At 34.9% G+C, this 18,082-nt stretch overlaps 1 protein-coding gene across 1 annotated transcript; it reads left to right on the top strand.

Annotated features, from left to right (window-relative positions):
• The first annotated feature begins 5,676 nt into the window (after window positions 1-5,676).
• Window positions 5,677-16,180, top strand: gamt (guanidinoacetate N-methyltransferase). The gene is made up of 6 exons (XM_059341478.1): window positions 5,677-6,049; window positions 11,010-11,155; window positions 12,023-12,086; window positions 13,533-13,600; window positions 14,588-14,698; window positions 15,972-16,180. The coding sequence occupies exons 1-6, from the start codon at window positions 5,872-5,874 to the stop codon at window positions 16,110-16,112; spliced, it is 708 nt and encodes a 235-aa protein (XP_059197461.1). The 5' UTR covers window positions 5,677-5,871; the 3' UTR covers window positions 16,113-16,180.
• The last annotated feature ends 1,902 nt before the right edge of the window (window positions 16,181-18,082 follow it).

The following is an 18,082-nucleotide window of genomic DNA, read 5'->3' as shown; positions in this document are numbered from 1 at the left end:
CAAAGTGAGGCATTTCTGAAGCTGAATCCCACCAGAAGGTTTCTGTGGACACGACAACATGTGAGAACCGTTCTGGTTTATTGTTCTCCGTGTCAGAGTTCTGTGGTTGCTGCATGAACGTGAGCTTCTGTGGAGGTTAGTATGATTCAAAGGCAGCGCGGCTGAAGGGCTGAAGGGCTGAAGGGCTGAAGGGCTGAAGGGCCCGCATGGTGAGAGAGCGGTAGGTGGATGTGACGAGGACCCTCACTGAGGAGCCGGCCCCACTCAGCTTCCCCTAATGGGAGTGAAGAGGATGATGGGTAACCGGGGCAGAGGGGCTGAGAGATGATCAGACGCAGGTTTGACTGTCGTTTTGTCTCGTTGTGCAGTGAGTCATACAACACGCAGCAGAAAGGATAAGTGACATTGAAAAATAGTGAAACTGTGGTTTATGAGGCGTTTGGGGGCAGAGTTTTCAGGCCCATTATCATTTGAAATAAAATGTTTGAAACCTAAATGAAAAATTTAATTAAATAGGATCCGAACACTTTTCCCACAGAGTGTCTCTGTATTTATCAGGGAATTTATGAGAAGCTAAAACCCAACACTGATAATTCTCTAGTATCAAATCATCTTCAATCATTTAGATTGTTATCTGAGTCCCACCTACTGTGTGCAATACATTGACACACATTTCTTTGGATTATTTTTTTGGACATTGTGCATATTCCTTATATTTTATAGTGTAAACATTTGCACATTGTCAACATTTTACAGATCCCCTGTTTTAAATAATGCCCAGCTCTTATATTTTAAAAACAGTTATTATTTACTTTGCATAGTCTCTTTATTTCTATTTTATTTTTAGGGTCTTTACTTTTGTAGTATAGGTTTTTCTTTTCTTTTTCTACACCATGTTTATTGTTATGCACCAAGTAACCAGGTCAATTCCTTGTATGTGGCAATAAACCTGATGCGGATTAAATATCAGCACATAAGAAAAAAAATCCATGGCAGTTTCCCACAGCCCACCGTGAAGCCTTAATTCATGAATAAAAATATATGTGCCTATGTCTTGACCAACAGTACAAAGCTGAGTTAAAACTGAAAACTGAAAAACTGAATATAATCACATTTCAGAAGCTGAAGCTAGTAAATTGTTCCCACAATTGATTATCCAAAGAACTGCCAATTAATTTTATATGTTCAACTAATGTCTAATGACTAATGACTTTCCCGGTGGCCACTTTTCCCGCTAGTGGAAACACGGCTAATAGCATTTAATTTAATGTGATGACCATTAAACTCCTGTACACTGATAGAGATCAGCAGTGTCTGTGGTAATCTGTTGTAAATCAATAGTAAAATGTAATCAAACCTCATGTTAGTTTTACATTAAACCTTCAGAAGTCAAATAACCCTGCAAGAACTTATGTTTACACCTCATCATTCTAACAAAAAATATATAACAAACATTCCCTTTTCACAAGAATGTCTGCATCAGTTGTAGAAGGGGGTAAAATATCTTTGCGGCGAAGGAGGAGTGGCAGTTAAAACAGCTGTGGACTTGAACCAGCTGTTAAAGCATAGTGGGCAGTAATATAAATGTATACAATTACTCATAAATACAACAGTTTATAAGTCTAACAAAGGCCTTTCTTATGTTACGTATCCGATTCATCAAGCTGCTCAGATTATGTTATGCAACAGGAGAAATGTACATGTGTAATGGTTGACTTCAGCTGTCAATGTTCAGAGAGCAGGAGAAACAGAGAGGTCTCACTCTGCTGCAAGATCCGTCTACTCCAAACTAGAAAAAACATTTTAAAAACAGACAATGACGTCTTTCAATTAACGTGGTAAAAAGGGTAAACAATCACTCAAGTCAATAAACAAATATAAAGGAATAGACTGTGATTTGGGAAATCATTAGCTTTCTTTCTGGGAGATAAATGAAAGTCTGACACAGTTAAGTGTCCAGTACTATAGCAGTGCCTGATCAAGGTTCCCCTTTCAACACACTTAACAGTGTGTACATAATGCATAACTAATAAATATGTCCTGTGGATCTCCAGAGGACACTCGTCACTTCCTTGTGTCCACAGCAATGCACCTGTCATGTGCAAAGTCAATCTTATCAATATTTATCAAGAAAATCAAAGGACATACACTCCCGGTCAAAAGTTTTAGAACACCCCAATTTTTCCATTTTTACTGAAATTCAAGCAGTTCAAGTCAAATGAACAGCTTGAAAGGGTCCAAAGGTAAGTGGTGAACTGCCAGAGGTAAATAAAAAAAGGTAAGCTTAACCAAAACTGAAAAATAATGTACATTTCAGAATTATACAAGTAGGCCTTTTTCAGGGAACAAGAAATGGGTTAACAACTTAACTCTATGGAGTCTTGGGCTATTTTGTCCATTTTTGAATTCTTTTCATGTCTTTGTAAGTCATTTTGTGTCTTTTTTAAGTCTTTTGGTGTCTTTTTTTGTCATTTTGTGTCTTTTTGGTAATTTTGTGTCTTTTTTTAGTCCTTTAGTCCAACATAAAATGTGATTTTGAATCTTTTTTTACTTTCAAAACACAATCATGCTCAATAAAGAATTTTAAATGTTGCAAATGTGCATTAATTTCAGAGTACACTGAGACATTAAACTGCATCATTTTCAATTAAATTCTGGAAAAGTTGGTGTGTTCTAAAACTTTTGACCAGTAGTGTACATACAGGCAGTCAGCCTTCCATTTTAGTTAGCTAGTTAGCTTAGCCTAGATAAACTTATAACCAGCACCCCTAGCTACTGTTTCATTATGAACAACTTGTGTTGCAGGGATGTTGCAGTTTGCAGACCAACTGGGAAGTTAGCATCTCCATGGTTCCCTCGACAAAAAGAACATAAGTTTATGATACTTACGTTTTGTTTGGTGAGATAATCTCAACCTGGTCTCACAGGAATCCGTGAAATAGCCACGGATTCGCTTCACTCAAAATCCGTGGAATAGCCACGGAATCACTCAAATTTCCGTGAAACTGACACGGATTTGGCTACAATGCAAGTTAATGCCAGTCATATCCCGTGGCTATTCCAACATACAAAGTGATTATGTACATTCACTGAGTGAATATTTAGAAAATAAAACATATATTTCTCGCTAGAAATGTGATCAAAATCCATTTTTATGCAGAAACTAAGTCAAAATATTGATTTTTTCACTAAAAATGAGAGAACTGTCCGCCATGTTTTTTGTTCTGACCGCTGGGACCTTGAAAGTCACGTGACTTGGAACAAACCAATAGGAACAAATATCCATGGAATAGCCACGGGATATGACTGTCATTAACTTGCATTGTAGCCAAATCCGTGTCAGTTTCACTGAAATTTGAGTGATTCTGTGGCTATTCCACGGATTTAGAGTTAAGGGAATTTTTACTAAGAGCATGATGAGGAAAAAAATGCTAAAAGAATGTAGTTGTAGTCTTGTAAACAGTGACCCTGAAAGATTGACAGTCTTTGTAGAATCTCAGTGTGAGACTCAGGCTGGGACTAAAAACTCTAAACTCTTGTCTTTAGATGTGAGCTGATAGTCCTGCAGGAGTCTTTCCAAATCTTTTCAAAGTCTTCTGGTGTATAGGGAGCATTAGGCAGTGGTGGAAGGAGTATTAGGATCCCTTACTTAAGTAAAAGTACTAATAAAACACTTTGAAATTACTCCACTACAAGTAAAAGTCCTGCATTCAAAACTTACTGAAGTAAAAGTACAAAAGTATCAGCACCAAAATGTACTTAAAGTATCAAAAGTAAAAGTACTCGTTATGCAGAATGGACCCACTCAGATTGTTTTATATGTTCTAAATATATTATAAGATTATTTGTATTGATGCATTTATGTATGTATCATTTCACTGTTGTCCAGATAGGACTAATTTTAACTACTTAATACACTGTTATGTTTTATAAATGTGTAATCATATTAAATATATGGTATTTTTTCATGCTGAATCTGAAAAGAAACTTAAGCTGTCAGCTAAATGTAGTGGAGTAAAAAGTACAATATTTGCCTCAAAATGTCGTGGAGTAGAAGTATAAAGTTGCATAAAATGGAAATACTCAAGTAAAGTACAAGTACCTCAAAATTGTACTTAAGTACAGTACTAGAGTAAATGTACTTAGTTACTTCCCACCACTGGCATTAGGTGATTATTTTAACATGGTGACATGCTGAGCCGGCCCAAGGCATAAACTATGCCGAACTAAGCGACTGCTTAGGGCCCCGTGGCCACTAGGGGGCCCCCAAGAGCAATTAAACATTTTTTTTTATAATTCCTCTCAGATTTAGACAGGATTTAGCAGGTGATCAGAGGGCTAACTGCTAATTAAGGATAACTTTTCATTCCCCAAAAGGCATGTTGGCTGAAGTTACCGTTATCACTATACCTATAGACAGTTAGTCAGTGGGGAAAAAGTCAATCGGAGCTGGCTGACTTATTCAAGAAATAAATATATTATATATAAATATGTTATATGATATATATAGATATTTTAAGTGATTTTATTTGTTGCTGCACTTTATTGTTGTTCTTGCACTACAATTTATTTTTGCACATTGGTGTTGCAGTTTTTTGAAGCCAAAAGTAATAAACCAGATGCCACTTTTACTTAAATATATATATTATAGTTTTTTTTATATAATGTTTTACCATTTGGAACGATGTGTAAATCAACCCTAGCTCACTCTTCTAGTTGCATGTGCTACATTTTGAGATTAAAAACCATATGTGATACCCTGGACATCATTCATTCATTGGTATTATTTGTATTATTGTTGCAACTGGTATTATTTATGTTATTTACTTGGCCACCCCCATAAATCTGTAAAGACATATCAGGCTGACAAAATGTTGCAGAGCTGCCTTGAGTCAGTTATTTCCCGCTGAGTGAGTCCTAGAGCTAGAGGGAGATTGTTTAGTTATCAGTTTAGTTTATCAGTGTTTTATTGTTGACACTAATATTGGTAACACTTTATTTTGAAGGTGTCTACATAAGAGTGACATGAGCGTGTCATAAACATGACATGGGATGTGTCATGAACATTAATGACACTTTGAAGTGACATTAATGCTCATGATACTTGTCATGTCATGTTTCTGACAGGCTTGTGTCACTCTTATGTAGACACCTTCAAAATAAAGTGTCACCATATCTTGCTTAAGTCACAAAGGAATGTTCAAAAAAATTACCTAAGTCATTTATTTCTCTTAAGTTACATAATTTACACACACAGTGTTATTACTATGCCAATTGACCTCCTCTTTTTTTTTTATTACTTTATTGCAGGTTATGAAATTACAAATATTAACAGCTTCATCACATATTCAATTCATCCTGCCACATTTATGCATTTTTTACAAGAGGCAATGCCAAAAGGATAAATAAATAAGTAAATAAGATATTCATTTTTAATTGTTTGCTTATCCAATGAATTGTTTCATTGAGGAAAAGAAAGAGAAGAAAGAAAAAAAACTCCTTTTTGAGTGAAATGATCAATAAATGTCATATGTTAGACTTTTGGTGAAGTTTTGTGTTTCCTGCAAAACTTGAAAAAATGACTTAGGAGATTATTTTAACATGATGACATGTTGCAGAGCTACCCTGAGTCAGTATTTCCCGCTGAGTGAGTCCTCTGCTCCTCAGAGGATCTCTGTCTCTGAATGTGAGTCTTTGACCTGTAGTGGGACTCGATCCCGCGGTGTCAGCACTCTAGAGCCGTTATAAACAGCCTCCTCCCGCCTCTCAGCCTCTTCTGTGCGGAGACACAGTCAGCCAAACCGTCCAGAACCAGAACCAGAACCAGAACCAGAACCAGAACCAAGAACCACCTCAGCCTCATCTCACACCATGACCACTGCTGCTCAGCCCATATTCGACAAGGGAGAGGACTGCAAGGCCGCCTGGCACGACGCTAGCGCCGGCTACAATGAGGCCGACACGCACCTGGAGATCATGGGCAAGCCCGTGATGGAGCGCTGGGAGACCCCGTACATGCACTCCCTGTCCACCGTTGCAGCCTCAAAAGGTAAAAGTCGTAGTTTAGTTTCAGTATGTTCATTATCGGACACCGTACTGTTTGACGTGCTGTGTCCGATAATGGAATCCGTAGCCGTTTGCGCTGCCAAAATAATAAAATATATAAATAAAATAAATATAAAATATCTGACTGTCTAATTAAAATGAATGGACCATTTAACGTGCCAAAAATGTTTTAAAAATAAATGTGACGTAAAGTGACATTTTTGTATTAATTATTTTATTAACCTTAAGAATAAAACCCCCATTTTTAACTTTATAAAAATGGTAGCCGTTTGCGCTGCCAAAATAATAAAATATATAAATAAAATAAATATAAAATATCTGACTGTCTAATTAAAGTGAATGGATCATTTAACGTGCCAAAAATGTTTAAAAAATAAATGTGACATTTTTTGTATCAATTATTTTATTAACCTTAAGAATAAAACCCCCAATTTTAACTTTATAATTTCATTTTCCGTTTTTTTTTTGTCTTAATAATAATATACAAGTGCAAAGTCAAGTTTTGCAAACAGTTCAATGCCAACGTTGCCGTTTGCGCTGCCAAAATAATAAATAAATAAAATATCTGCCTGTCTAATTAAAATGAATGCACCATTTAACGTGCCAAAAATGTTTAAAAAATAAATGTGACATTTTTGTATCAATTATTTTATCAACCTTAAGAATAAAACCCCCATTTTTAACTTTATCATTTCATTTTCCGTTTTTTTTTGTCTTAATAATAATTTACAAGTGCAAAGTCAAGTTTTGCAAACAGTTCAATGCCAACGTTGCCGTTTGCGCTGCCAAAATAATAAATAAATAAAATATCTGACTGTCTAATTAAAATGAATGGACCATTTAACGTGCCAAAAATGTTTAAAAAATAAATGTGACGTAAAGTGACATTTTTGTATTAATTATTTTATTAACCTTAAGAATAAAACCCCCATTTTTAACTTTATAATTTCATTTTCCAGTTTTTTTGTGCAAGTGCGAAGTCAAGTTTTGCAAACAGTTCAGTGCCATTCATGTTATTAGGCCTATTATATCATTTCAAATGTTGCTGTCAGGTGAATATAAACACAGAAAACGTCCCAGTAAGCTGTATTATATGCTGTTTATGAAATCAGCACACTGTTGCATAAGTAAACACTTTTCCATAGAATGTGAAAAAAAAAATCAAAGATTGTGTTTTTAAAAAATAGGTGAACGGCATGAAAAACCAAATTTGAATCACACATTTTGACTTTTACAGTATACGTTATTAGAAAAAAACAACAGCAATCACAACAGTTTTTTGGTGGAAGTTTTTGAAAAAATAACTCAATAATTATTTTAAATATACATTCATGAACATTTGTGTAGTAGTTTGTTGTTTTGGGCAGTTTTTTCCTAAAATATGGAAAATTAAGTGTATAAAATGGGTGAGGGGCATTAAATAACAAATTTGAAACACACATTTGGACTATCCTCATACAAACATTTTATTAGTAGATAAAGAAAACATTTTTCTTTAAAAAAAACATGCATGAATGAAGAGTTTGTGTAGTTATGTTTAAAGAGATGTGATAATGTTTTTTGAACCAACTGTATTTTTTTACACATAGTTTAGCCTTTTCTTTATTTTTTTGTGAAATGATCTGAGGACACGTGTGTGTGTGAGCAGCATGGTGTGTGAGTACTACAGCAGCTGTTTCTCTGGGAACCGGCCAGCCAGTCTGCAGGCTGAAACACTCATCTGCTCACAGCTTTATGCTGAAATAGACGGATCCACACACACACACACACACACACACAGACATGTGGGAAGCTACAAGCATGTGCACTGAAAACTGTCTGCACCAAGGTTATTATAGTTAACGAAAACTAACGAAATAACGAAAACTAGAATTGAAAAAACATTTTTGTTAACTAAAATAAAAATAAAAACGAGGGTTCTTTAAAAAACAATAACTAACTGAAACTGTATTTTGTGGTTACAAAACTAACTAAAAATTAGAATGAAAATGTCCTTAGTTTTCGTCTTTGTCAACTTTTTTCATACATAATCCAGTGTTTCTTTTTGAACATGCAACACATGGTGAATATGTTTATGTTTGTAAGAGTTAATAACCTTATTGGGGCTAAAATGGATTAACCAAAGGAAATAAAGGCAAAATTTATTATGAACTCTTTGAATCTTGCACCCAACATATAGCCCATTACAAAAAACTAAAACTAACACTAAAACTAATAAAAACTAAACTAAAACTAAGCATTTTCAAAAACTAAAAACTAAACTAAAACTAGCAAACTCACTCTAAAAACTAATTAAAACTAACTGAATTTGAAAACAAAAACTCTCAACGAAATTAAAACTAAAACTAATGAAAAATCCAAAACTATTATAACCTTGGTCTGCACATTTCTCTCTGTTAGTCACAAGTATGAAGCATGTTGTTCTGGACACAAAAATGCATTTTTCTTGCAGATGCATTCTGGCCAATCACAATATTATGATTGTTCTTGATTGCAAGTTGAGTCAATGGTTGATTTAATAAACCCTACTTGTGAAAAGACACATGAACTTTTCAGTTCCCACATTTGATTTAAAAAAAAAAATGTTTTGCCTGCCATTACATGCAACAGTTTTGATGTGAATGTGTTTGTTTTGTATGTGCATTATGTAAAGATGTTTCTCTTTGGACTTTTTGTACCTTATCTGAAATAATTTCAGCACCATGCAGTTTGCTCTCACTTCTTTTTGAGTGAATGAAATTAAAACATAAATATTCCACTGACCTGCTGATTAACTGAAGGGGTCAAGAATCAACAACTAGCCTTTAGCCCTCATCTATTTATAAGCTTCTCTGAAGGGAATTGAAACCCTGTGGCCTTTCTGTCCAACACATGCTACAACCAACTGGCTCCTTCCACACCCAACACACACAGGGAGAAACCTTAAACTACAACAACCAGAGCACATGGTCCTACTAGTCCATAAAGTAATACTTTCCCTATATTACTGAGCCAGAACAGCCTGCTTCATCAGAGGGGACTCTTTGGTTTATGAGCGTTTTTGGTGTTTTATGAAACTTTGTAGAGAGACAGGAATGCCTGATTGGAGCTGAACCCAAAATATTGTAGAAACATTGTATGACCGTTAGACAGAGAGCTGAGAATGAACCTTCAATGGAAAATAAAAGGCACAGTGTTCAGTAGTTGTAGATATTTGTCACAAAAATAGGAAAACACTCACAGACTGTTTAAAAGAAGTGGACGTAGCCAAGAAGTGCCTTAAACCTGCAGTGTTTTTAATGGCCAGCAGGGGGCGACTACACTGGCTGCAAAAGAAAATCGGGTTATTTAGTGCAGTAGTTCTCAACCTTTTTGAGTCGCGACCCCCAATTTAACATGCATGTTGTCCGCAACCCCCGCTCACTGAACACAATCTCACACGCACAGTTCAGATCACCAAAAAAGGAAACAAAATGACCAAAAAAAGGAAACAAAATGACCAAAAAAGACACAAATTGACCACAAAATGATCAAAAAAGGCCACAAAATGACCAAAAGAGACACAAAATGACCAAAAAAGACACAAAATGACCCAAAAAAGAAAGAAAATGACCAAAAAGACACAAAATTACCAAAAAAAGGAAACAAAATGACCAAAAACGACACAAATTGACCACAAAATAATCAAAAAAGACCAACAAGACACAAATTGACCACAAAATAATCAAAAAAAGACACAAAATGACAAAAAAAGACATTAATTGACCAAAAAGACTAGAACACATTAACACATGAACACTTCCAAAATGATTTGGCGACCCCCAAAAATCATCTTGCGACCCCAATTGGGGTCCCGACCCCAAGGTTGAGAATAGCTGATTTAGAGGTCTATAAAGCAATGACTGCACTTCTCACTTCATTTAGTACCACAGAAAAACATTTTCCTCATGAGTTCATGGTCTCGATTGGTAGTTTCAAGTATTCTTTAATACAGCATGTTCATTTTGTAAATTATGGTCCCATTTAGAGGAAAATAAGCATTAAGCAGAGGATGCTTTAGGACAAAGATGGCAAAAATATACATTTACATGAAATTAAATCGCGATATGCAATTTTCTGTTTCTGTGAAACATATGATATACACTACTGGTCAAAGTTTTAGAACACACCAACTTTTCCAGAATTGAATTGAAAATGATGCAGTTTAACGTCTCAGTGTACTCTGAAATTAATGCACATTTGCAACATTTAAAATTCTTTATTGAGCATGATAGTGTTTTGAAAGTAAAAAAAAGATTCAAAATCACATTTTATGTTGGACTAAAGGACTAAAAAAAGACACAAAATGACCAAAAAAAGACACAAAATGACCAAAAAAGACACAAAATGACCAAAAAAGACACCAAAAGACATAAAATGACTAAAAAAAGACACAAAATGACCAAAAAAAGACACAAAATGACTTACAAAGACATGAAAAGAATTCAAAAATGGACAAAATAGCCCAAGACTCCATAGAGTTAAGTTGTTAACCCATTTCTTGTTCCCTGAAAAAGGCCTACTTGTATAATTCTGAAATGTACATTATTTTCCAGTTTTGGTTCAGCTTACCTTTTTTTATTTACCTCTGGCAGTTCACCACTTACCTTTGGACCCTTTCAAGCTGTTCATTTGACTTGAACTGCTTGAATTTCAATAAAAAACTGGAAAAATTGGGCTGTTCTAAAACTTTTGACCGGTAGTGTATGTGAAAACTGGAAATAAAAAAGAATTGTTCTTTTTTAAAGACACCCCCTCACACTTTTTTCCTACAGTCTAAGGACAAAGAGAGTAGAACATCCTCTCTGAGCCACTTTACATGTTCTGATGTTGTTGTTTTGTTGTGTTGTGTTTTGTTTTGTTTTGTTTTGTTTTGTTGTTGTTTTGTTGTGTTGTGTTGTGTTTTGTTGTGTTGTGTTCTGCAGGCGGGCGGGTTCTGGAGATCGGTTTCGGCATGGCCATCGCCGCCACCAAGCTGGAGTCTTACCCCATCGAGGAGCACTGGATCATTGAGTGCAACGATGGCGTCTTCGCCAGGCTGGAGAACTGGGCCAAGGCTCAGCCACACAAGGTAGATAGATAGAACGATAGATAGATAGATAGATAGATAGATAGATAGATAGATAGATAGATAGAACGATAGATAGATAGATAGATAGAACGATAGAACGATAGATAGATAGATAGATAGATAGATAGAACGATAGATAGATAGATAGATAGATAGAACGATAGATAGAACGATAGATAGAACGATAGAACGATAGATAGATAGATAGATAGATAGATAGATAGATAGATAGATAGAACAATAGATAGATAGATAGATAGATAGATAGATAGAACGATAGATAGATAGAACGATAGATAGATAGATAGAATGATTGATAGATAGATAGATAGAACGATAGAACGATAGAACAATAGAACGATAGAACGATAGATAGATAGAACGATAGATAGAACGATAGATAGATAGAACGATAGATAGATAGAACGATAGATAGAACGATTGATAGATAGATAGATAGATAGAACGATAGAACAATAGAACGATAGAACGATAGATAGATAGATAGAACGATAGAACGATAGATAGAACGATAGATCGATAGAACGATAGATAGATAGATTGATTGATTGATTGATTGATTGATTGATTTTATTTATCCCAAGGTGGTAAATTACAGTGTAGCAGCAGCATTACACACAGAGACAATGACAACACAATTAAATAAAAAGAACAACCTAGGCATACTTCAAGCAATAAAATATAAAAATACAATAAAATATAAAGTGTCTAAAGAAGGAGTAGAATTCCAGGTCACATCAATAATGCCAGTAATAATAATAATGCCTGATCTCAGGTGTTTGTTGCACCTCTTGTCCACCTGATGCTCCTCTGTAGAGATGATTGAGGATGTTTGTGTGTCTGCAGGTCGTCCCTCTGAAGGGTCTCTGGGAGAACGTTGTTCCCACCCTGCCAGACAACCACTTTGATGGTGAGAAATAAAACTTTCAACACATGCAGAGAAATTCGGCTCATAGTGCTGCTTGATGCATCCTGAGAAAATGAGAGCAGACAGTTGTAAGAAAAGACTCTCTACCAGTTAAAAACAACTAGTTAGTGATGAGTGAAAGTCAGCGTGAGGATGCTTTAACCCTTTGATGCACAACATGGTCCAAAATGACCCGCATTCATTCCCCATATTATTTAATGCTGCTGTGTGTTTCTGTGCTCTATCTTTTGATATCAACTTATTTTATGATTGAATACTTCAAGTATTCTTTAAATATCTTGTTTTTGATAACAACAGATCATTATTTACATTTTTCCTCTCATATTTTATGAAGAAAAAAAAGGTTTTGTATTATTACATGGCTAACTACTTGGCTAAGTAGCTTGCTAAGCTAACTACTTAGCCAAGAAGTTAGCTTAGTAGTTAGCTTAACAAGCTACTTAGCTAACTACTTAGCCAAGAAGTTAACCAAGTAGTTAGGTTAGTGAACTACTTAGCTAAAAAATGGATATGTGCCATTTTTGACCCATGTTGTGCATTAGAAGAGTAGTGACACAAAAAGGGATGTTATTAAAATATAAAAAAAGGAAAATGTAAAATGAGGATGTATGATGATCAAAAACAAACTAATTGAGGAAAACCTGGAATACTGAATGATGAAAATAATGAATTGCAAAGATATAGAACATAAAAACTCTGTCACTGGGTCACTTTAGACCATGTTGTGCATCAAAGGGTTAAAGGTCCCTCCAGACCAAGGTTATAATAGTTTTGGATTTTTCATTAGTTTTAGTTTTAATTTCGTTGTGATTTTTTGTTTTCAAATTCAGTTAGTTTTAGTTAGTTTTTAGAGTGAGTTTGCTAGTTTTAGTTAGTTTTTATTTTTTGGAAAATGCTTAGTTTTAGTTTAGTTTAAATTTGTTTTAATGTTAGTTTTAGTTTTTTGTAATGGGGTATTTGTTGGGTGGAAGATTAAAAAAAGTCACAATAAATGTTTCCTTTGTTTCCTTTGTCTGATCCATCTCAGCCCCAATAAGTTTATTAAGTCATAAAACCAGATAGATGAAATAGATTTCATATTAACCAAAAAGATACCTATGAAAAAAGTTGACAAAGACAAAAACGAAGGACATTTTCATTATAATTTCAGTTAGTTTTAGTTAGTTTTGTAACCACAAAACACAGTTTCAGTTAGTTAGTTAGTTAGTTTTTATTTTTATTTCAGTTAATGAAAATGTTTTTTCAATTCTAGTTTTCGTTATTTTGTTAGTTTTCGTTAACTATAATAACCTTGCTCCAGATTTGGGCCAAAACATTTCATGTTGGTTGGAAAGTTAAACACATTTATCCTTTGTCTCATTTGATTTAGTGGACAGATGAAAAGATATTATGAAGTGAATGGTTTCCTTCCTGTCTCTCCTGTCTCAGGTATCCTGTATGACACATACCCTCTGTCAGAGGACACATGGCACACTCACCAGTTTGACTTCATCAAGGTAGGTTGTTAAAACCCACATTAAAAAGCCAGTAAGTCACACAAGGTCCTGATTAACAGATTAAAATTCTGGAGCAAGTAATCTCTAGATTCTTGGAATTGTTTAAAGCAGGGGTCTCAAACTGGCGGCCCGCGGGCCAATTGTGGCCCTCGTCACGATATTTTGTGGCCCCCACCTTGATATGAAAGTTTAATGTGAGTTTCATATGAATGACACTTTACTGTGTTGTGTGTGGAAGGTCCCTTTTATTACTTTTTTGGGGTAATTTTGTCTTTTTTTAAACTTTTTTTGGTAATTGTGTGTCTTTTTTAAGTAATTTAGTTTTTTTCTGTCATTTTGTGTCTTTTTGGTCACTTTGTGTATTTTTTTGGGTCATTTTGTGTATTTTTTTGGTCATTTTGCGTCTTTTTAACGTAATTTTTTTAACGTAATGTAGTGTTTTTTCAGTCATTTTGTCTTTTTCTGTAATTTTGTGTCTTTTTGGTCACTTTGTGTATTTTTTTGGGTCATTTTGTGTATTTTTTTGGTCATTTTGTGTATTTTTTTGGTCATTTTGTGTCTTTTTAACAAATTTTTTTAACGTAATGTAGTGTTTTTTCAGTCATTTTGTCTTTTTCTGTCATTTTGTGTCTTTTTGGTCACTTTGTGTATTTTTTTGGGTCATTTTGTGTATTTTTTTGGGTCATTTTGTGTCTTTTTAACATAATTTTTTTAACGTAATGTAGTGTTTTTTCAGTCATTTTGTCTTTTTCTGTAATTTTGTGTCTTTTTTTGGTCATTTTGATACTGCCTCCAGCGGCCCCAAGGTAATTTGAGTTTGAGACCCCTGGTTTAGAGGAAAAGTGGATTAAAGATGCTGAGTTTTAGTACAAAACATGTGCCAATAAACCATATCAATGACTTTAATGTGAAGATATTGTGTGGTGCACATATGATTGTGTTCTCCAGGTCATAAGGGACTGATTGATTTTTGTCTCTGCTCTGCAGGGTCACGCTCACAGGATGCTGAAGAGCGGTGGCGTCCTCACCTACTGTAACCTGACGTCCTGGGGAGAGCTGCTCAAGACCAAATACGACAACATCGACAAGATGTTTGAGGTTTGTCTCCTGCATTAATCACCTCCTGGAGGAAGAGGAGATGTGACTTCATCTAACTCTAATCTAAAACTCTTTAACTTCTGCTTCACTCCATTGAGCTCTGTAATACTTTGTGCAACAGATGTTTAGTAGAAGTAAAATCACAACCTGAGGAGCATGTTAGTGGAGACACATGTGTTATAGGACGCCATCAAAACATCTGATGTGTCCTAATTTCATACTGCATACTAACAAATATTGATTATGCTCATTCCCGATGAATCTTTTTCATTATTTTCTTCATGAATAATTTGGTCAGATGTTTTTCAACAATGAGCCTAAAGTGGCTTCATCAAATGTGTTGTTTTGTGCAAACAATATTTCCAAACTAGAAAATATAAAATTTTCACATTTGAGACCTAGAAATATCAGTTTGAAATGCTTTGCTTAAAAAAGGAAATTTTTTAAAAAGGTTACTGCCATTTAAAGATGAGCCAAAGATTTAAGAGATTGCTGGAGCCATTTTTACACCATTTGTAATTTATTGTAATGTTTGCAGTGTTTAATTCCTACATTCCAGTAGTTCTATATGTGGGTGCACATTACTACAGGACACACCCACTACATGACATGCCCTCTGACCTTTGACCCTCTGGCTAATATACTGTGCACCGAGGGTCGTGGGTCAGTGCAGCCACAGAAGCTGCTGGTTTGCAAACTGCAGACAGATGCAGTAGGACTTCCTGGTATTTTTGGCATTTTGTATTTGATATACTTAATATTTTTCTTGCAAACTAAATGGTTTGGTTGTATGGGTACAGTAAGTGTTTTTTGATATGCATACCAAATTCAGCACCACAGTGCATAATTAGAAAACCTGCATTGAGTAGTGTGTAGTGCAGAATTGGGACACAAGTTATTTCAACCATAAGATTATCATCAGGATGTGCAGTAAATGTTTGAATGAATGTGTCTGATCCACGAAACCTCAACATGTTGTCAGCTGTAGTTTCAGTAAAGAGATTTGGTGATGTGTTGCAGGTAATATACAGTATTTTGTAGGTTAATTTAGTAGAAAAGGGCTCTAGTAACTGAATTCTGACAGTCATTTACATATCAGTAGTTGAATCAACACATGCGGATCAAACGGGTCTGATTGTACTTGTTGACCTGGAACAACAGACGAATGCGGCGTGAATTACGTGTTGCGATAAATTTGAGGTTAACGATTAACAGGAAGTGGTTGATAAAGCCAGCGAGCCAACACTCAGCTCCGTCTGTTAATGATTTCCAGGAGACTCAGGTGCCTCATCTGCTCCAAGCCGGCTTCAAGAAGGAGAATATCAGCACCACCACCATGGACATCGCACCACCCACCGAATGCAAATACTATTCCTTCAATAAGATGATCACTCCCACCATCGTCAAGCTGTAAAGTCTCAAGATGCTGCTGCAAACTTTTTTTATGACCATAATGTGCCTTCTTCTTCTCCTGAACATCCTGATCTCTTGATTTCACTGTCTGACATATTTCAATAAACTCAAGTCCACCCGACTCTGTTTATATTTATTCTACATTTACTGTCTTTACCTGTGTGGTTTCAATTTCTTCTGGCAGTTTACAGACTAACTTTATAATAATAATAATATGATTGTTGTTGTGTCTGTACACTGTATTCTTCTATATTCGTCCACTGATACGTTTTATTCTTCACAGCAACAAATGTGTGACACAACCAGTCTGAGACCACAGGAAACCATCAAAAATGCATTTACACCCCACTGAGCTTCATCTGTTTCAGGTCTGAAGTCACCCAGGATCATTCATGAGCTAATTTTAGCCCCAGCAGTAAATCTATCACTGCATGTTAAAATGTTCACTTTATCCTGAAAGTCGTCTCTGCTCCCAGCTCTGCAGACGTGTGGTATTCCTCTGGGAATTTGTGTGTGAAATGTGAAATCGATGCATAATTACTCAGCAGCATGTATGTCAGAGGCACAACTCTGTCCTTTAGTAAGTAAAAGTACAAAAAGGGGGCAAAGTAAAGGAAAAACTTCAATAAAGGAGTGGAGAAAACATTAAAATGTAGATGTTTTTCACTGAATTGTATGAAAATAAGGTGATAAAAAGCTCCGTATACAGATCTCCACCTGTTTGACCTTCTATGGAAGATTTATAGAGTAATATTACTGCTGCATTATGTTGCATTTTACTGCTATATATGCTGGGCTTTGCTCATTTAAACTTCCTTATATTCAGTTTGGTAGTTTAATCTACAGAGATGAGTACATTTACTCAAGTACTATAGTTAAGTACAGTTTTGAGGTACTTGTACCTTACTTGAGTATTTCCATTTGATGTAACTTAATACATTTTGAGGCAAGGATTGTACTTTAACTACATTTAGCTGCAAGCTTTAGTCACTTTACATGTCAAGATTAAACGTGATGAATTGAAAGTTATTAGACTTTAGACTTTTTTTTAATTAAAAATGTCAGTACATTAAGTAGTTAAAATGAGCCCTGCCTTTAGAAAATTAAAAATCTTACTTCATACCTTCATACATGCTTTCAGCTTCCACCAAGAGGGGTTTTAAATCGTTTATTTACTTGGCAAAGTACGATAATTTCTTTGACTCATAAAGATCCACTTGATGCTTCAGTTTATCAGAAAATCTCCAAATTAGTTTTCTGTGTTTTAACTGGACAAGAAAGGTATTTTTTAAAATCTGCTGTTACATACAGCACTGAGATGTGGTGGTGTAGAAGTACAAAGTTGCACAAAAGGGAGATACTCAATTAAAGCAGAAGTATCTTCAAATTACAGGTAAGTACAGTACTTAATTACATCCCATCTCTGGTCAGGAGATTTTCCAAAGTTAGTGTCAGTTTAACCCATAAGAACCCAGACCAAAATATGTTTAAAGGAACATTATGGGGGATATACCTCAGACCAAGTGGACCACATAGAACACAATTATGATGTTTTAAAAAAAAATACTACCCCTAAATGTCAAAGATCTGTGATGTGAAATATATATGTTACATTGGGCGTTTATGGTATTTATGTTTATGATATTTCTTATTTTTAAATAAATAAACTAGACACATTTTATGCTACAGAAACATAAATTTGACTTTTTCTTTGCATCTCCACAACATATATCAAACTTGTGACATTAATAATGCTGTTTAACAACAAATTATTTTTCAGTTTTGTTTTTAAGTAACAGATTAATAATAATAAAAACATAAATAACCATTTGCCTTTTTGTTTGCAACTCCATAACATATATCAAAATTGTGACAGGAAATATGGTGAGAACAAGTTAAATGCAACACAGGACACCCTATTAATGGGTTAGAAGTGTTAAATGGGTTTAATCTTAGATTCTAGAAGATTTA

The sequence above is a fragment of the Centropristis striata genome, chromosome 9, assembly GCF_030273125.1.
Source record: "Centropristis striata isolate RG_2023a ecotype Rhode Island chromosome 9, C.striata_1.0, whole genome shotgun sequence".
Classification (NCBI taxonomy): Eukaryota; Metazoa; Chordata; class Actinopteri; order Perciformes; family Serranidae; genus Centropristis; species Centropristis striata.
Note: the sequence above shows the minus strand (reverse complement) of the source record. Positions and strands in the feature narration are given on the sequence as shown.